General features: G+C 40.1%; 1 protein-coding gene across 1 annotated transcript in view; it reads left to right on the top strand.

Moving 5' to 3' along the window:
* The window catches only part of LOC121483935 (putative ankyrin repeat domain-containing protein 20A2), a 99,066-nt gene that overhangs the window by 15,940 nt on the left and 62,469 nt on the right, over positions 1–20,657 (top strand). Inside the window, exons 4-8 of the mRNA XM_041742440.1 lie at positions 1,740–1,846; positions 13,904–14,018; positions 14,176–14,349; positions 15,849–15,955; positions 19,760–19,830. Of these exons, the coding sequence (XP_041598374.1) occupies positions 1,740–1,846; positions 13,904–14,018; positions 14,176–14,349; positions 15,849–15,955; positions 19,760–19,830 (574 nt within the window). The remainder of the gene's footprint in view (positions 1–1,739; positions 1,847–13,903; positions 14,019–14,175; positions 14,350–15,848; positions 15,956–19,759; positions 19,831–20,657) is intronic.

The following is a 20,657-nucleotide window of genomic DNA, read 5'->3' as shown; positions in this document are numbered from 1 at the left end:
GGGTGAGAATCTGAAGTAGACTTTGTGCTGAGCCTGGCTCAGGGCTGGATCTTATGACTCTGATCATCACGTGAGTTTAGACCAAGAGTCAGATGCTCAATGGACTGAGCCACTCAGTTGCCCCTAAAGAATGATACCTCTGAAGAAGCATTAGAGAATGCAGCTTTCTTTTATGTATTTATGGCAAATATTTATGAGAACACAGAATGTGTTCTGAAACTTTATTTTCAGAAATTTTTTCTGACCCAGTTTGTTTTATTATTTAGTGTCAAACAAAGGAAAGCAAAATCTGCGTTGGAAACACGCTTTGTCTTAAAACACAAAACAAATGTGTTTTACAGTATCAAATCTTGCTGCTGTTGAGAAGTTCCTATTTGATCAAAAAGCGATTTATTAACAGGGTCGGAGTTTAACTTTTATCAGCCTTGACTTAAGAGGGACAAAAGAGGGGAAAAGGAGAAAGAAGTCAGAAATATGCCGAGCAATTTGGAAAATCGTCAAATGAGGGGAAATAACTAGAAGAGTTTTTTTTTCTTCTTTTTATTGTGTTGGTCTTTCTTCGGTTTTATGTTTAGGCAAGGTGTCTTCAATTTGCAGGGATAATAATTCTTACTTTACAACACACTCACTGGTTCCCTATACTTGTCTAGAGATGAATTCTAGGAGGACTCTGAGGAAATCAGATTGGCAGTGAACAGATGGTTGATTATGTGGGCAAGAAGAGGGTCACCTGGGCGGCTCAGCCTTTGAGCATATGCCTTGAGCTCAGGGCATGATCCCGTGGTCCCAGGATCGAGTCCCACATCAGGCTACTCGAGTGGAGCCTGCTTTTCCCTCTGCCTGTGTCTCTGCCCCCCCCCCCCCTCTCTCTCGGTCTCTCATGAATGAGTAAATAAAACTATTTATTAAAAAAGTGGCCTAGAAGAGGAAAGAACAAATAATCAAATGACATAGTATGGTATTTGGCAGCAATTGCCACTTAGACAAAACTCTAAACTCTGCTTGCAAATCTAGAATGTCTTGATGGGAAGTAAGGAGTGTGTAAATAATGGAATCAAGTTACATTTTTGAGTTTACTGGTCCTTGTTATAACCTCTAGCCATGGAAATTGATGCAGGTTTGATAAATGACTCATTTCTGTTTTTGGCGGAATCCTCAAGCGATAGGGAGAATTGGCCACATAGGTGAAAGAGGAGACTGACATGGTTGTGTACTGCACTAGTTCTCAGCTAGAATTGTGCTGGTGAATCACAGTCCACTAGGGAACTTTAAAAGAATCTACAAGCCAAAACTGTCCCGTGAAGCTTTCAACGGAGTAAGTCCAATAACGTGTACATAGAGATTTGGAAATAGTTTTTTGAGATTCTGATACAATTCTTGGCTAAGAACTACTGAATGGGTAAGTGTACATATACAAATTTAGAGATGTAAAAATATTAAATCTCTGCAAGCGCTGACGTTTGATCCTGGCTACTTCCTTCCATCCTGAGACCCTGGGATCATGACCTGAACTCATGAACTGAAGGCAGCTGCTTGACCAAGTGAGCCACCCACACTCCCTGAGAAAGCAGTATTTTAAAAAGAAGGAGAAGCTGGTGAAACCATGGAGGGTTGAGAACGATGGGGCTAATTTTATTTGCTTTCTATGTTACATGTTTAAGTTACAGGATGGTTTAGAATTTTTATGATTCATTATCCAAATATGTAATTTTGTAAATTATAAATTTGCACTTTCACAGGATGGCTTCACACCACTTTTACTTGCTGCAAAAGAGAACAAAGAGGACATGGCATCAATTTTAGTAGAAGAAGAAGTAAATGTAAATGCAGTTGACAACGCTAAAAGGTAAAGTTTTTTTTCTGTGTGTGTGAATCTTAGTATTTGGTCAAGAGTGGTAACAATTTCTGAAGGCAAAAGTTTAACTTAATAAGAAGAGTATTAACTTACAGGTATAGTGAAAAATGTCAGCTTGCGATCGGTTCGGTAGAAAACAATTATTCTGACAGGACAATGTGAAGAACATTTGTATAGTATAATTCAGGACCCTTGTAATATAGATTGCATCAGTTCTCCATGCAAAAGTTTTTTTTAATTGATTCCGATTTTGGACATTCTCAGCAATTGCCCCCCCCTAAGTGCCCTTCTGGTCTTCAGAAGTATTTATTAGCATATTAAGCAAGCAGATGAATAGGTTCAATCATTGAGAAACTTGGACACCCAGGGCGACGGGGAGAGGCGCTCACCTTGCTGGCCTGAGTCTGGAGAGCTGAGCCTGGGCGACCACCAGGGCGCTTGGCCATCTTCTGGTGGCCCCGCAGCACTAGGTGGTGGAACCTTACCTGGGGTCTACTCCGGCCCACTGAGCAACAAAATGTCTTCAGCTGCCTTTGGACCCGTTCATAATTCTCCGTAGGGAGCACTTTACAGACAGTTTTGACGTGATTTAATGGACTTTCAATAGTAGTAGAAACGAAATTAAGGGGACGCCTGGGTGGCTGAGTGGGTGAGCATGTGCCTTTGGTTCAGGTCGTGATCCTGGGTCCTGGGAGCCCCAGTCGGGTTCCTAGCAGGGAGCCTGTATGTCCCTCTGCCGATGTCTCTGCCTCTCTGTCTGTCTCTCATGAATAAATAAAATCTTAAAAGAAAAACAGAAATGAAATTAAGTATATATGGTATTTTATTTTTAATGGACATCTTGTGCCAGTGTTATTAAAGAGTGCATGCTGAGAGAAGGAAATCCCAGAATTACTTTGGATACAGGGCAGTATCTGACTTCTGTGTAGAGTTTGTACCTATGTCATTTACTGAGGGACCTTGGAAGGAGATTTGGAATTGGGAAGATGGTTCTGTCTGTGAATAGGAAGCCTCATTTTTCTGAAAATGTGTACTCTTCCCGTGTCTATCAGTATTCCACAACGCAATAGAAACGTTGCGGTTTTAGAAATTTTGAGCTTATGTGTGCGGTCTCTGTGCTTTTCATTGTGATAAAATTAAGAAAAATTTTGCAATCACTCACTATATTGTACACCTGCACCTAATACAACGCTGTATGTTAACAAACTGGAACTAGAATAAAAACTTAAAAAAAATTTTTTTATACAATTCCTTCTAGTTATTGAAATGTACCTTAAATTTCCGCAAATTATTCGTTGACTAACAGCTGAAAGACGGATAAATGAATGGAACACGTAAGAAAATGCCAAACACCTAAGTGTATGTTAAGACTTTATAACTTGATGCTGGTGACGTTTCATATTAGAAGGAAAAGGTGAATCATTCATAATGTTGATGACATATCTGCTATTTGGAGAAAACTAGCTAGAATTTCATCTCATAAAAATAAGTTCCAGATGGAATACAGATTAAAAATGTTAAATCTGCAAAATACAGTACAAAAGAAGAAAACACGAATGCTTCTGTGCCCATTTTTTTATGTTGACAAAGACCATTCTAAGAATGACTTTAAAAGCAAGAGTTTGGGCAGCCCAGGTGGCTCAGGGGTATAGCGCCGCCTTCAGCCCAGGGCCTGATCCTGGAGAACCCAGGATCGAGTCCCCACATTGGGCTCCCTACATGGAACCTGCTTCTCCCTCTGCCTGTGTCTCTGCCTCCCTCTCTCCCCCTGTGTCTCTCACAAATAAAGAAAATCTAATAAATAAATAAATAAATAAATAAATAAATAAATAAATAAATAAATAAATGCAAGAGTTCTGGAGGTTGATTCAGCCACATAAAAAATTAAAACTCTCTGTATATCAGAAAATAATATTAGGGGAGGGGCAAGATGGCGGAGGAGTAGGGTCTCCAGGTCACCGGTCCTCATCAAATTACCTAGAAAACCATCCAATCATCCTGAAAACCTACGAATTCGGCCTGAGATTTAAAGAGAGACCAGCTGGAACGCTACAGTGAGAAGAGTTCGCGCTTCTATCAAGGTAGGAAGACGGGGAAAAAGAAATAAAGAAACAAAAGGCCTCCAAGGGGGAGGGGCCCCGCGAGGAGCCGGGCTGAGGCCGGGGCGAGTGTCCCCAGGACAGGAGAGCCCCGTCCCGGAGGAGCAGGAGCTGCACCAACCTTCCCCGCGGAAAGGGGCTCCCCGGGAATTGGAGCAGGATCCCCAGAAAGGCGGGGACGCCCTCGGGCTCTCTGGGACAGTAACAGAGGAACTGCGCCCCGGGAGATGCGCCGAGCTCCCTAAGGGCTGCAGCGCTCGGCGGGGCCCGGAGCAGCTCGGAGGGGCTCGGGCGGCGGCTCCGCGGAGGGGGCTGCGGTGCTGCGGGGCTGCGGGGCTCCGGGAACAGCTCAGCGGCGGCGGCTCGGGCGGAGGAAGAAGCTCCGCGCGGAGGGGGCTGCGCGGCTCCGGGAACAGCTCGGAGGGGCTCGGGCGGCGGCTCCGCGGAGGGGGCTGCGCGGCTCCGGGAACAGCTCAGCGGCGGCGGCTCGCGCAGAGGAAGAAGCTCCGCGCGGAGGGGGCTGCGCGGCTCCGGGAACAGCTCGGAGAGGCTCGGGCGGCGGCTCCGCGGAGGGGGCTGCACCGCCGGGAGCGCGAATCCAACAGCGCAGGCCCCGGAGCACAGGGCGCCGGGACACAGCCCAGGATCCGGCCTCCCCCGGGACAGGCAGAGGCCGGGAGGGCCCAGGACAGCAAGGACGCTCCTGCCTGGAACTGAGCAGATCAGCGGCCCCGCCCCGGAGCCCCCAGGCCCTGCAGAAGGAGAGCCCCGGAGCTACTGCGGGGGCTGGATCCAGGGTCCCAGAGCTGCCCCCGCCACTGTGGCTTCCTCCCGGGGCCTCACGGGGTCAACAACCCCCACCGAGCCCTGCACCAGGCAGGGGCAGAGCAGCTCCCCCAAGTGCCAACACCTGAGAATCAGCACAGCAGGCCCCTCCCCCAGAAGACCAGCGAGACGGACCAGTTCCAAGGGAAGTCAAGGGACTTAAACTACACAGAATCGGAAGATACTCCCCCGTGGTTTTTTTTGTTTTTTGTTTTTTTGTTTTTGTTTTTGTTTTTTGTTTTTTTTTTTGTTTTGTTTTGTGCTTTTTTTTCTCTCTTTCTTCTTGATTTCTGATTGCTTCCCCCACCCCCCCCTTTTTTCTTTTTTCTCCTTTCTTTCTTTTTCTTTCTTTTTCTTCTCTTTTTCCCCTATTTTTTTCTTCTTTCTCTTTTTTCTTTTTCTCTTTTCGTTCCTTCTCTCTCTTTTTCTCCTTTTCCCAATACAACTTGTTTTTGGCCACTCTGCACTGAGCAAAATGACTAGAAGGAAAACCCCTCAAAAAAAAGAATCAGAAACAGCCCACTCTCCCACAGAGTTACAAAATATGGATTACAATTCAATGTCAGAAAGCCAATTCAGAAGCACTATTTTACAGCTACTGGTGGCTCTAGAAAAAACCATAAAGGACTCAAGAGACTTCATGACTGCAGAATTTAGATCTAATCAGGCAGAAATTAAAAATCAATTAAATGAGATGCAATCTAAGCTAGAAGTCCTAACGACGAGGCTTGACGAGGTGGAAGAACGAGTGAGTGACATAGAAGACAAGTTGATGGCAAAGAGGGAAACTGAGGAAAAAAGAGACAGGCAATTAAAAGACCATGAGGATAGATTAAGGGAAATAAATGATAGCCTGAGGAAGAAAAACCTACGTTTAATTGGGGTTCCCGAGGGCGCGGAAAGGGACAGAGGGCCAGAATATGTATTTGAACAAATCCTAGCTGAAAACTTTCCGAATCTGGGAAGGGAAACAGGCATTCAGATCCAGGAAATAGAGAGATCCCCCCCTAAAATCAACAAAAACCGTTCAACACCTCGACATTTAATAGTGAAGCTTGCAAATTCCAAAGATAAGGAGAAGATCCTTAAAGCAGCAAGAGAAAAAAAGTCCCTGACTTTTATGGGGAGGAATATTAGGGTAACAGCAGACCTCTCCACAGAGACCTGGCAGGCCAGAAAGGGCTGGCAGGATATATTCAGGGTCCTAAATGAAAAGAACATGCAACCAAGAATACTTTACCCCGCAAGGCTTTCATTCAAAATGGAAGGAGAGATAAAGAGCTTCCAAGACAGGCAGGAACTGAAAGAATATGTAACCTCCAAACCAGCTCTGCAAGAAATTTTAAGGGGGACTCTTAAAATTCCCCTTTAAGAAGAAGTTCAGTGGAACAATCCACAAAAACAAGGACTGAATAGATATGATGACACTAAACTCATATCTATCAATAGTAACTCTGAATGTGAACGGGCTTAATGACCCCATCAAAAGGCGCAGGGTTTCAGACTGGATAAAAAAGCAGGACCCATCTATTTGCTGTCTACAAGAGACTCATTTTAGACAGAAGGACACCTACAACCTGAAAATAAAAGGTTGGAGAACCATTTACCATTCAAATGGTCCTCAAAAGAAAGCAGGGGTTGCCATCCTTATATCAGATAAATTAAAATTTACCCCGAAGACTATAGTGAGAGATGAAGAGGGACACTATCTCATACTCAAAGGATCTATCCAACAAGAGGACTTAACAATCCTCAATATATATGCCCCGAATGTGGCAGCTGCCAAATATTTAAACCAATTAATAACCAAACTCAAGAAATACCTTGATAATAATACACTTATACTTGGTGACTTCAATCTAGCTCTTTCTACCCTGGATAGGTCTTCTAAGCACAATATCTCCAAAGAAACGAGAGCTTTAAATGATACACTGGACCAGATGGATTTCACAGATATCTACAGAACTTTACATCCAAACTCAACTGAATACACATTCTTCTCAAGTGCACATGGAACTTTCTCCAGAATAGACCACATACTGGGTCACAAATCGGGTCTGAACCGATACCAAAAGATCGGGATAGTCCCCTGTATATTCTCAGACCATAATGCCTTGAAATTAGAACTTAATCACAACAAGAAATATGGAAGGACCACAAACACGTGGAGGTTAAGGACCATCCTGCTAAAAGATGAAAAGGTCAACCAGGAAATTAAGGAAGAATTAAAAAGATTCATGGAAACTAATGAAAATGAAGATACAACCGTTCAAAATCTTTGGGATGCAGCAAAAGCAGTCCTGAGGGGGAAATACATCGCAATACAAGCATACATTCAAAAACTGGAAAGATCTCAAATTCAAAAGCTCACCTTACACATAAAGGAACTAGAGAAAAAGCAACAAATAGACCCCACCCCCAGCAGAAGAAGAGAGTTAATTAAAATTCGAGCAGAACTCAATGATATCGAGACCAAAAGAACTGTGGAACAGATCAACAGAACCAGGAGTTGGTTCTTTGAAAGAATTAATAAGATAGATAAACCATTAGCCAACCTTATTAAAAAGAAGAGAGAGAAGACTCAAATTAATAAAATCATGAATGAGAAAGGGGACATCACTACCAACACCAAGGAAATACAAACGATTTTAAAAACATATTATGAACAGCTGTATGCCAATAAATTAGGAAATCTAGAAGAAATGGACGCATTCCTGGAAAGCCACAAACTACCAAAACTGGAGCAGGAAGAAATAGAAAACCTGAACAGGCCAATAACCAGGGAGGAAATTGAAGCAGTCATCAAAAACCTCCCAAGACACAAGAGTCCAGGGCCAGATGGCTTCCCAGGGGAATTCTATCAAACGTTTAAAGAAGAAATCATACCTATTCTACTAAAGCTGTTTGGAAAGATAGAAAGAGATGGAGTACTTCCAAATTCGTTCTATGAGGCCAGCATCACCTTAATTCCGAAACCAGACAAAGACCCCACCAAAAAGGAGAATTACAGACCAATATCCCTGATGAACATGGATGCAAAAATTCTCAACAAGATACTAGCCAATAGGATCCAACAACACATTAAGAAAATTATTCACCATGACCAAGTAGGATTTATCCCTGGGACACAAGGCTGGTTCAACACTCGTAAAACCATCAATGTGATTCATCATATCAGCAAGAGAAAAACCAAGAACCATATGATACTCTCATTAGATGCAGAGAAAGCATTTGACAAAATACAGCATCCATTCCTGATCAAAACCCTTCAGAGTGTTGGGATAGAGGGAACTTTCCTCGACATCTTAAAAGCCATCTACGAAAAGCCCACAGCAAATATCATTCTCAATGGGGAAGCACTGGGAGCCTTTCCCCTAAGATCAGGAACAAGACAGGGATGTCCACTCTCACCACTGCTGTTCAACATAGTTCTGGAAGTCCTCGCCTCAGCAATCAGACAACAAAAAGACATTAAAGGCATTCAAATTGGCAAAGAAGAAGTCAAACTCTCCCTCTTCGCCGATGACATGATACTCTACATAGAAAACCCAAAAGCCTCCACCCCCAGATTGCTAGAACTCATACAGCAATTTGGTAGCGTGGCAGGATACAAAATCAATGCCCAGAAATCAATGGCATTTCTATACACTAACAATGAGACTGAAGAAAGAGAAATTAAGGAGTCAATCCCATTTACAATTGCACCCAAAAGCATAAGATACCTAGGAATAAACCTAACCAAAGAGGTAAAAGATCTATACCCTAAAAACTATAGAACACTTCTGAAAGAAATTGAGGAAGACACAAAGAGATGGAAAAATATTCCATGCTCATGGATTGGCAGAATTAATATTGTAAAAATGTCAATGTTACCCAGGGCAATTTATACGTTTAATGCAATCCCTATCAAAATACCATGGACTTTCTTCAGAGAGTTAGAACAAATTATTTTAAGATTTGTGTGGAATCAGAAAAGACCCCGAATAGCCAGGGGAATTTTAAAAAAGAAAACCTTAGCTGGGGGCATCACAATGCCAGATTTCAGGTTGTATTACAAAGCTGTGGTCATCAAGACAGTGTGGTACTGGCACAAAAACAGACACATAGATCAATGGAACAGAATAGAGAACCCAGAAGTGGACCCTGAAATGTACGGCCATCTAATATTCGATAAAGGAGGAAAGACTATCCATTGGAAGAAAGACAGTCTCTTCAATAAATGGTGCTGGGAAAATTGGACATCCACATGCAGAAGAATGAAACTGGACCACTCTCTTTCACCATACACAAAGATAAACTCAAAATGGATGAGAGATCTAAATGTGAGACAAGATTCCATCAAAATCCTAGAGGAGAACACAGGCAACACCCTTTTTGAACTTGGCCACAGTAACTTCTTGCAAGATACATCCACGAAGGCAAAAGAAACAAAAGCAAAAATGAACTATTGGGACTTCATCAAGATAAGAAGCTTTTGCACAGCAAAGGATACAGTCAACAAAACTAAAAGACAACCTACAGAATGGGAGAAGATATTTGCAAATGACATATCAGATAAAGGGCTAGTTTCCAAAATCTATAAAGAACTTATTAAACTCAACACCAAAGAAACAAACAATCCAATCATGAAATGGGCAAAAGACATGAAGAGAAATCTCACAGAGGAAGACATGGACATGGCCAACATGCACATGAGAAAATGCTCTGCATCACTTGCCATCAGGGAAATACAAATCAAAACCACAATGAGATACCACCTCACACCAGTGAGAATGGGGAAAATTAACAAGGCAGGAAACAACAAATGTTGGAGAGGATGCGGAGAAAAGGGAACCCTCTTACACTGTTGGTGGGAATGTGAACTGGTGCAGCCACTCTGGAAAACTGTGTGGAGGTTCCTCAAAGAGTTAAAAATAGACCTGCCCTACGACCCAGCAATTGCACTGTTGGGGATTTACCCCAAAGATTCAGATGCAATGAAACGTCGGGACACCTGCACCCCGATGTTTCTATCAGCAATGGCCACAATAGCCAAACTGTGGAAGGAGCCTCGGTGTCCATCGAAAGATGAATGGATAAAGAAGATGTGGTTTATGTATACAATGGAATATTACTCAGCAATTAGAAACGACAAATACCCACCATTTGCTTCAACGTGGATGGAACTGGAGGGTATTATGCTGAGTGAAATAAGTCAATCGGAGAAGGACAAACAGTGTATGTTCTCATTCATTTGGGGAATATGAATAATAGTGAAAGGGAATATAAAGGAAGGGAAAAGAAATGTTGGGAAATATCAGGAAGGGAGACAGAACATAAAGACTCCTAACTCGGGGAAACGAACTAGGGGTGGTGGAAGGGGAGGAGGGCGGGTGTTGGAGGGGAATGGGTGACGGGCACTGAGGTGGACACTTGACGGGATGAGCACTGGGTGTTTTTCTGTATGTTGGTAAATTAAACACCAATAAAAGTTAAAAAAAAATAAATAAAGCTAAAAAAAAAAATAAAAATAAAAAAAAAAAATAAAAAAATAAAAACTTTATTAAATAACAAAAAAAAAAAAAAAAAAAAAAAAAAAAAGAAAATAATATTAATATAATAAAAGAATTTCCTTGCAAAATATTTACCACATATGTGTATCAGATAAAAAAAATGTCTTTGTTTTACAGGGAAGGTATTAAAGGAATGAAATAGGGGGGCCTCTGGGTGGCTCAGTCAGTTGGCTGCTTCCAACTTCCTCTCAGGGTTATGATCTCTGGGTCCTGGGATTCAGCCCCTGGTGAGGCTCCCTAGTCAGTGGGGAGTCTGCTTTTCCCTCGGCCCCTCCCCTCTGCTGGTGCTCTCTCTCTCTGTCAAATAAATTTAAAAAAAATCTAAAATAAAAAAGGAATAAAATCCCATTTTCCATCTGCAAGCTTTGTGAAGATAAAGAATGATGGTACTTATACTCCTGGTTAAAGTTGTTTTTGACTTTTCGGATAGTTCGGTGGTTAAGTCCCAATTGAAAAATATGTATTCCTTTTACCCATGAATTTTATTGATGTAAAATATCTTTAGTAAATAATTAAAGATAAACAATATACAATATGCTTTTCTCAGCACTATTTACAATAGCAATGTATTAAGAACTCATCTAATGGCCTGTATAAATTATAAGCAGTGTATCCATAGGCTGGACTACTGTGTGACCACTGAATGTGGCAAAGATAATTGATACACATTAACATGCAAAGCTGTACTTTAGTGGATCATTAAACGAGGGGAAACAATTGGTTTGATGATACAAACACATAAGCAGACAGACAATGGTTTTGTGTTAGCCAAAAAGATGTGCAAAATATAAAACTAGTTTTCTTGTTTCTTAAAAAAGAAGTCTCTGATTTCTACAGGAAAAGGTATATAAAAATTCCAACAAAGGTTTATTATCAATGAAGTAATCCAGGAGAACAGCAAGAATATGAATCTTGTTGTAGAGACAAAAAGAATTTCTATTTACTTACTTTTAAGAGGATTCACTGATTTATTTGAGAGGGAGAAATCAGGCACACAAGCAGCAGGGAGGGGCAGGGGGACAAGCAGAAACCCCGTGGAGCAGGGAGCCTGATGACGTAGGACTCGATCCCAGGACCCCTGAGGTTCATGACTTGAGCCAAAGGCAGATGCCTAACTGACTGAGTCACCCAGGTGCCCCTCTTTCTATTTAAAAAAATTTGATGGGCGAGGATTGGTATTTTCTGACAACCTTTATTTAGCCTCTTCAGAAGTAAGGAGAATATTTTTATCTGTATTGTAGATTTTATTATGCATACATTAAATATATACGTATGATTTTGTTATGTGTGGCTTTATAACGTGTAATAAGTAAATGATTAACAATAATTTTGTTTTAGTTAAATCCTTATGAAAATAAAAAATACAAATGATACTGCGATAGCTTATAGAATTTTTGTTTCCCTCTTCTGAAAAAAAAGTAGCAAATATAAATTTTTATTGCTATTTCAAAAGTATTAGTTTACTTTACAAAAGTTTTCTTTAAAAGTACTGAACTTTCCTGGTGTCTTGGTGGCTGTTTGTTGAGCATCAGACTCTTGATTTTGGCTCTGGTCATGATCTTAGGATTGTGGGGCTGAGCCCCCTGTCGGGCTCCATGTTCAATGGGGAGGCTGCTTGAGATTGTCTCCCTCTCTGTCTGCCCTTCACCACACTAATGCATTCTCTCTTTCTCAAAGAAATAGATAAATCTAATATCTCTTTAAATAGATATATTAAATATAGTATATATATTAATAGATAAAAAATCTAACATATCTTTAAGTAGATATATTAAATATAGTATATATATTAATAGATAAAAAAATACTATTGAACTCTCCAAATGTATTTATTCTTTAGTCCATTTATTTCCCAAACAGAACCTGAACACAGGATATGTAGCAGACATAGTCTACTCAGGATCTTTTCAATCTTAAAAAGACTTCATGTTGTCCTGTATGAGCAAGATGAGAAATCTTATGCATTTAGTTTTTAATGCTTTCATTTTTAAGTAATCTCTCTACCCAACGTGGGGCTCGACGTTTAAGGACACATGCTCTACTGACTGAGCCAGCCAGGCAATCCTAAGATGAGAAATTTTATTTTATTTTGTAAATGTTAAAAGATGTATTTATTTTAAAAGGAGAGAGAGGGTCATGGGAGAGGGGAGGGACAGAGGGAGAGAGAGGAACCCAAGCAAACTCCACCCTGAGCATGGAGCCTAATGTGGGGCTTCATCTTACGACCTTGAGATCATCCTGAGCCAAAACCAAAAGTTGGACACTCAATCAACTGAGCCATCCGGGTGCCCCTAAGGTGAGAAATTTTAAATGGAAGTATTAGGACTTAATCTCACGTGAAGCTTTTCCTTGGAACTTCCTGTCAAAGGAGAACATTTCTGAAGATCGGAAATTGTGAAAGATTACCTTTACCTGCCCTTTTGACGTTTCAATAATATTAAATACTAATATTGGTAATTGGAAATACTTGATTTCTATGAATCTAAACATTTTCTATTAATTAAAATGCTTAATAAAATGAGCTTCCCCACCGCCACCCCCCCCCCCCGAAAAATAAAATGAGCTGTCCCCGTTTATTTGAATCCTGAGTTTCTTTTGGCTTAAACTTCCTTGAAAACCGAAGTAAGAATTACTTAAAAATATTCTTTTGTTATTTTAGTCTCTTTTACCCGTAATGCTTTCAACTACAGAAAATTACTGTAGTTCTTGAAGTGTAATTCCAAGCGTATGACTAGAAGTGCAACAGACCTGTTGTATATGTCATTATTTCATTTAAGGCACCGTAGATTGTATGATGCCCCACTATTTATGTACCAAGAAGAAATTTTTAAAAATCATGCCAGCTATAGTTTTAAGACACGTTGAATTAGAAATTGGATTCCAATGTCAGGCATATTAAAAGGTGACAAAAATAAGCATCTTAGAATCATCGAAATAGAGTATTCTTGCTCATCCTTAAACGTGGCTGCAAAGTAGGCATAATTGGATCATTTTGCCTAATTGTAGTGGGTCTTTGTAAGTTGTAGTAATAGTTATAATAATACTTGTGCTAGGAACTAGTATTCTAAACACTTTGCATGGATCCTCATTTACGGATCACGACAAGAGGTCTTGTGAGATAACTACCTTTTATTTTATTTATTATTACTATTGTTTGGTAACCTCTATAACCAACAGGGGGGCTCGAACCCCTGGCTCCCGAGATTGAGTCCCATGCTCTTCAGAGTGAGCCAGACAGGTGACCCGAGATGACTATTTTTATGCTCATTTTGTGGATGAGGAAATTGCGATAATTATAAGAGGTAGCAATTATGTGACAGAGTGCAAATAGGAATCATACTCCGCTTGAGCTGCCTCCTGAGGTCATGCTCTTCCTAAACAGATAGGCTGCTCTTTTAATAGAGTGGTGAATAATCACTAAAAAATATTGTACTTTCTTTAAACGAATAATAATTCTATGTTTTGGAGTCATGAGAAAAACATGGCTCCTTAAAATTTACAATTATATGAATTAATTTCGTGTTTGGAAATAGTACAGTGTAATTTCCTGACAATTCCTTTCACTTTCATAGGTCTGCTCTCCACTTGGCCTGTGCCAATGGCCATGTATATATTGTGCGTCTCCTCATGTATTTGAAATGCGAGCTCGACCTCCGTGATGGAGAAAACAGGACAGCTCTAATGAAGGTGTGTGGTCATAGCTATGTCTGCCTTAGATCGATTGGATTGAAGTACTTGGAATGAACATTTGTTGCATTTAAACATAACTCTTTGGTGAAGCCTCTGGCATGTTTCCTTCAAATTCCCAGTATTTACATTCTGTTTCTTGGTGTAATGCTTACAGGCTATAGAATCCCAACAAGAGGAATGTGCAACTATTTTGCTGGGACAGGGTGCTGATCCAAATATTACGGACGACAAGGGCAACACTGCTCTTCATTATGCGGTGTTCGAGGAGAATATCTCAATAGCAGCGGAGCTGCTTTTACACAAAGCAGATATAGAGGCCAAAAACAAGGTACAGATCAACTTTTTTTGCAATGTGTTTGACATTAGATATGTATCTATCTGCAAAAGATTTTATTATGTATTGTCATTCATACATACACACACAGAGACCCTGAATTTTATACATCAGGTCCTGTCATCATGGAAATAACTCCAAAACCAAGGCAGGGGGAGGGCTAGAGAAAAGTAATGAGTATGTAAAATCTAAGATCCATCTCCCAGGCCCCCTTCCTCCCCAGTAATAATATTGTTGTATTAGTGCCTGGAAGTAGATGGTGCGCTCAGAGCCCACAAAGGATTGAAGGCCTAAAGGGGAGTGTGGTGATGATGGAGGGTGAGTGCTGTGCAGGGTCTTAGGAAATGGATGCTTCTGGGAATGAATAGGAGATCATGACCCAGAGGAGTAGCTTGGGTGAGTGTAAATGGGAGGATAAAGCAGCAGGTTATAATAGGCCATGGGCGTTTTAGGCCCTAAGGTTCAGAAGCAAGGGGGGATCAGGTCATTACATCTTACAGGGGCATCTACTTGTGCTGGTAGCCACTCTGCCAGCCATGTACCATGGTGAGGTCCCCCATTCCGGAGAGTAGCTCCTGCTCAGCCTATGTAGTTCCTCAGTGGGGTGGTGGGTGTCCATGGGGAGCTGGTTATGACCACACTCGCCAGTCTCCCTGCTCTTTCTTTGACGTGCATTACCTTCTGTGGCTGCCCTTGCAGAAACGCTGTTGTGTGCCAAAGTTAGGGTTGATTTTTCATATTTGGAAGCTCAAGCATTTCCTGAATGAAAATATTTTGAAATAATTGTCTAAGTTTTCACTTTAAATAATGATACTTTGTATTTTTGAGTATTTCATTTATTTGAGAAAAAGGAGTATGAGAGAGAGCAAATGCAATTTGGGCTTAAAGGCAGAGGGATGGGAAGAACAGGCCTTCCCACTGAGCCAGGTAGCCTGATGCATGGGTCTTAGATGGTGTGGAATAGTGTATACCATGGTATATATTGTGAGAGAAGCAGATTCTTGGAGCCAGACAATGTTTGAAGCAAGTTTGTAGAATGACTGCAGGTAATCTGTTGAAGAGGTAGCGGAGGTCTATTTTTTTTTTTTTTTTTTACTTTTTAAAAAGATTTTATGTTTTTGAGAGAGGCAGCGAGCAAGCAGGAGAGAGAGCACGAGTGGAGGGGAGGGGCAGAGGGAGAGGGAGAAGCTGACTCCTTGCTGCAGTGGGAGTTCAAGGTAGGGCTCCATCCTGAGACCCTGGGATCATGACCTGAGCTCATGAGCTGAAGGCAGATGCTTGACCAACTGAGCCACCCAGGCTCCCTGAGAAAGCAGTCTTTTAAAAAGAAGGAGCAGGTGGTAAAAACACAGAGGCGTGAGAAGGAAGGGGCTAATTTTATTTACTTTCTACAGTATATGTTTTAAATTTAGAGGAATGTATAGTAATTTTAAAATTTAGCATGCAAATATGTAATTTTATAAATTATAAGGTTTTTTTTTGCACCTTTACAGGATGACCTCACACCAGTTTTAGTTGCTCTAAATGAAAACAAAGAGCAAATGGTGAACTTTTTAGTAGGAAAAGGAGCAAGTCTACCTGAAGGGTACGAGGTTAAAAGGTACAGTATTTTTTTGTTTTGTTTTATTTTTTAAACCTTAGTATTTTGTCTCGAGTGGTTACAATTTCTCGTGTCATAAACTTTATCTTATTATGAGGATTAAGTTATAGTCATATAGTGAAAAATGTCAGGATGTCATCTCTTAGGTAGAAAGCAATTATTCTGACAGGCCAACATGAACAGTGTATAGCAGTATTCATATTTCTTTGTAATATTGATTGATGTCATTTGCAATAGTTTTTTTGCCATAGGATTTTATATTAGCCAAAAGGGTTTCATATTAATATTATTAGTTTTATAATGGGGACTCCTAACTTGTAGTTTACTTTAAGACACAATTCTGGATATCTGAACTCTTTTATTAATATTTTTTAAGATTCTATTTCATACTTTTCTTTAAAAGATGCATAATAAGCATAAGTAGGAATTGTTTTGTTTTTTTGGATGACTCTTTGCTTTATTACTTTTTGTTGAAGAATACTGATGTTGTTAGATGATCCCAAAGTGGTTAATTACCATTACCAGATACTCTGGGTTCATCAGTTTTTATTCTTTTTCATGTCCAGTATGTTTTATCATTTTCATTTTTAATTGGAATGGATTGAGGGATGAAAGAGAAACTTAGGTAAATAGACTCTTCCTTTAATGAGGAGAAATCATAGGTGAGTGATAAAGAGAAAAGATACGGACTTTAGCTTCACAGAAGTCTAGGTTTAATTCTTAGCCTGCCTCCTTGCAGGGTATGTGACCTTGGAAACGTTACTTAGCATCACCAGATACCTTTCCTGATATGAAAAGGAGGATAATAATATATCCTTCAAGGGTGGTTGTGTGTAAATAAATATGTGTGTATATACATACATATATATATATATATAAAATGTGTGTGTGTATATATAATGTAATTTAGTGCCTACCACATGCTTAACTTAGCATCCTTAATTGCAACTATGACTGTTTTCTTTTCATTAGTGTGAATATTACTGTTTTAAGCCTATAGATAGCTTTTATTCCGACCTGGCTTCCAGGTGGCTTGGAGGTACACTGTACCAGTTTAAGGAAAAAATGGGGAATTTTTAAAATGATTTTATTTATTTATTCATGAGAGACACACAGAGAGAGGCAGACACACAGGCAGAGGGAGAAGCAGGATCTGGAGCTCCAGGATCACGCCCTGAGCCAAAGGCAGACGCTCAATCACTCTGCCACCCAGACGTCGCAGGATGGGGAATTTTTTTTTAAAAAACCCCTTCACCTATTCAGATCAGTGACCTCAGCATAGTTTCTTGCTCATCAGAGGGTTTTACATTAGCAACTTCTAGTATAATACCCAAGTGGAACCGTGGCTTCTTTTTAGTCCCTTCATTTTAGCCATAGGGTAAATTTACAAAGAAGAACACTTGGACATGTTAGTGGTCAATTCTGTAGCAACATGTGAGATATTACCTTGATGAAGTATATCAGATTAGGTGGGTAAATACTCTTGATTTCTTAAGGATGAAGTTATCTCTCTGTTATTTTAGAATAGCCCTTATGCTTGCTGTAAAATATGCTGTAAAAGATGAACCATGAAATATAGTCAGCCTTCTCTTTAGGAAGGTTTTCCTAAGATGTATATGGATGGACTGCAGAAGAATATGCTATTATTAATAGTATTAATATGTAAGTGTTTACATTAAAATGCTAGTTATTACTGGGATACCTGGGTGGCTCAGCGGTTGAGCGTCTGCCTTGGGCACAGGGCATGATCCCAGGGTCTGGGGATCGAGTCCCACATCTGGCTCCCTGTGAGGAGTCTGGTTCTCCCTCTGCTGTTGTCTTTGCCTCCTCTGTGTGTGTGTGTGTGTCTCTCATGAATATATAAATAAAATCTTTTTTAAAACGTGAAAATAAAACATGCTAGTTATTTCTCAACTGAGGTTTAAAATGCAGTAAAATAGTGTTACTTCCTATGTAACAGCTGAGAAGGTATAATTTGATTCAGGCACTTTGGGATGGCAGTGAGTTAGAGCCTATCATCACCCAGAAACCAAGCAAAAGGCTAGACTAGTTAGAAGTAGCAATGGGTGCACGATTCTTTATGTCAGTTCTCTTGAGACCTTTATCCTTAGGGATCCTAACTGTATCTGTTTCATTCCAACTATAACCCTTCTGCATGGGGTTCACATAATGTTATATCTGGGTGCTTCTTTAAAGATTTTATTATTTGTTTATTTATTTATTTATTTATTTATTTATTTATTTATTTATTTATTTATTATTTGAGAGAGAGTGAGCACAAGTGAGGAGGAGGGGTGAAGGGAGAAGGAGAATCTGACACTCTGCTGAGCTGGGAGCGCAACACAGGGCTGGATCCTGAGACCATGACCTGAGCCAAAGGCAGATGCTTAACTGACTGAACTACCCAGGCACCTCAACGTCTGTTTTTACTAACTAGTTACTTGTGTCCTAAGATGTTCAGTTTCACAGAAAACTCTATACTCTTCCTTGTGGGTTATCACCTATACTTTCCCCCTTGAATTTTCCAAGAACCTAAGGATTTCCCTAAGACCAGAGAGGCAGTCCTCTTTTATAAGCCATTTGGATGGAAAAAGGGACATGCTCATCATTCTGTGGTTTCCTTTGATTCTGTTCCTGTAGCATTGCTATTGAAACTGGTTCTGCAGTCCAGTCATGATTGACTTTTGCTAATAGGATGCCCTTGCTGATCCGCATTCCTCAGTCCTCATGGTGATCCACACTTAGAATTCAAACTTAAACCGTTTTTTGTTTATTACATATGCTTATATGCTCAGCTGCTCTTCTAAAGCCACTGGCGTGCTGTTCCGACAGCTGGACCTCCTGGCTTTAGCCCCATACACCCTACCCTTCACATTCAAAAACTTTACTTGGAAACCATGTATTAGCCCAGACCTTCATGATGAATTAACCTTCAAGGATTTTGTCTGTCTTTTCTGCTAGCAGATTTTAGTTGGGACCATTCTAAACTATTAAAGAAGTTCAAATAATGCTACAGGAAGAGACTGGACTTTCCCTTTTGTTCCTAAATCTGTACTCGAAGCCTGCTTTATTTTTTTTTTTATTTTTTAAAAAGATTTTATTTTTATTTATTCATGAGAATACACAGAGAGGAGGGGGAGAGAGAAAGGCAGAGAAGCAGGCTCCATGCAGGGAGCCCGACGTGGGACTCGATCCTGGGTCTCCAGGATCATGTCCTGGGCTGAAGGCAGCGCTAAACCACTGAGCAACCCGGGCTGCCCCCCAAGCCTGCTTTAAATCCTGTGGAAGACCTTTTCTTATTAGGTCGTGGAAGGTCTCATATTGCCCTTCCCAGAGTTGTGGGCATCACCTTGCCTGAGAGGCCACGTTTTGGGTATAATACCTCATTAAATCCTCCTAACGGCCTTGTAATAGAAGATGGTAAGATTCCTGTTTTATAGAGGAAGACTTTGAGTGGAAGAGAAGTGGCGGGTCTAAGAACAAAAAAACTGCTGGTTTTCGAGCTGGGACTTTGGGATTTGAGACACTTTCCATTATGGCATTCTAACTCTTAGTTTACTGAGCAAAATGCCTTCAACTCATGACTGGTTCACCTTACTTTTGTTTCTCCTTTAATTATAATTACATACTTAATAAAAAAAAGTTTTTAGAACTAACAAATCTGAAGTACCTATGGGGTAATTTAAGTTTTGATGTTAACCCTGATATTGTTTGAAAAATCTTAAGAATTTGATATATCTGGTAAATGTTTTTCATATCAGTATTAAAAAAGTCACATTGTTTGTCACTCTTTCTTATACGTAGCAATGACCAGCTAATTTCTGAACATGAAGAAGAAATGAAACCTGAAAATTCTTCAGAGAATCATGATCTAGGTACGATTTTTTAGAGTGAATTACTTACGGTGGTCCTAACATAGATGAAGTCAGAGTAAGGCAGTTTTGATAATGAAAGAGCAATGAAAAAACAAAACAAAACAAATCCAATGTGTAAATTGCATGGGTATTTGTTTCTTAATTTCTTTCTTAATAGTCTAGGATTCAGAATTTGAGAAGTTATTTTTGGTAATTTAAAATGTGAGGCAGTATTGTCTGAAAAGAAATTTGTTATCTTAGTATTTTTTAGATTTTATTTCTTTATTCCTAAGAGAGACAGAGAGAGAGGCAGAGGGAGAAGCAGGCTCCATGAGGAAGCCTGATGTGGGACTCAATCCCAGAACCCTGGGATCACAACCTCAACCAGTGAGCCATCCAGGTGCCCTCATTATTCGTTATGATACTTAAAATATCAGGTGATATTTTTGTGTAAATAAGAAAAAAAGATATTTAAGGTGGTATGTTTTATGTTTCCTCTATAAACATGTTATAAAAGTTATACTGGTTATACAAATGGATATTTTAATTTTTACAAGTGGATTTCATTTAGTAAATCTTATTATAGCATGATTTGTCTCATTATCCTTAAAACTGGAACTCTGCAATACCTTGCTGGTACTTTACACAAACGGCAAACAATAAGAACTGCAAAAACTTAGCTAGTGTGCAGCAGTACCAATGAGATTGCTTGATTTTTAAGGTGATTACCTATCCTACAGAAGCCTGTTGAGGAGCACAGGTTATTTTAGATGCTGTTGCATCAACGCAATCTCACTATTCGTGACTTCACTTCTCTTAAGTCAGAATGTGATATGTTGACTTCATTA

This window comes from Vulpes lagopus, unplaced genomic scaffold (assembly GCF_018345385.1).
Source record: "Vulpes lagopus strain Blue_001 unplaced genomic scaffold, ASM1834538v1 ctg601, whole genome shotgun sequence".
Classification (NCBI taxonomy): Eukaryota; Metazoa; Chordata; class Mammalia; order Carnivora; family Canidae; genus Vulpes; species Vulpes lagopus.
The sequence above is the reverse complement of the archived record's forward strand: the minus strand, read 5'-3'. Positions and strand labels throughout refer to the sequence as shown.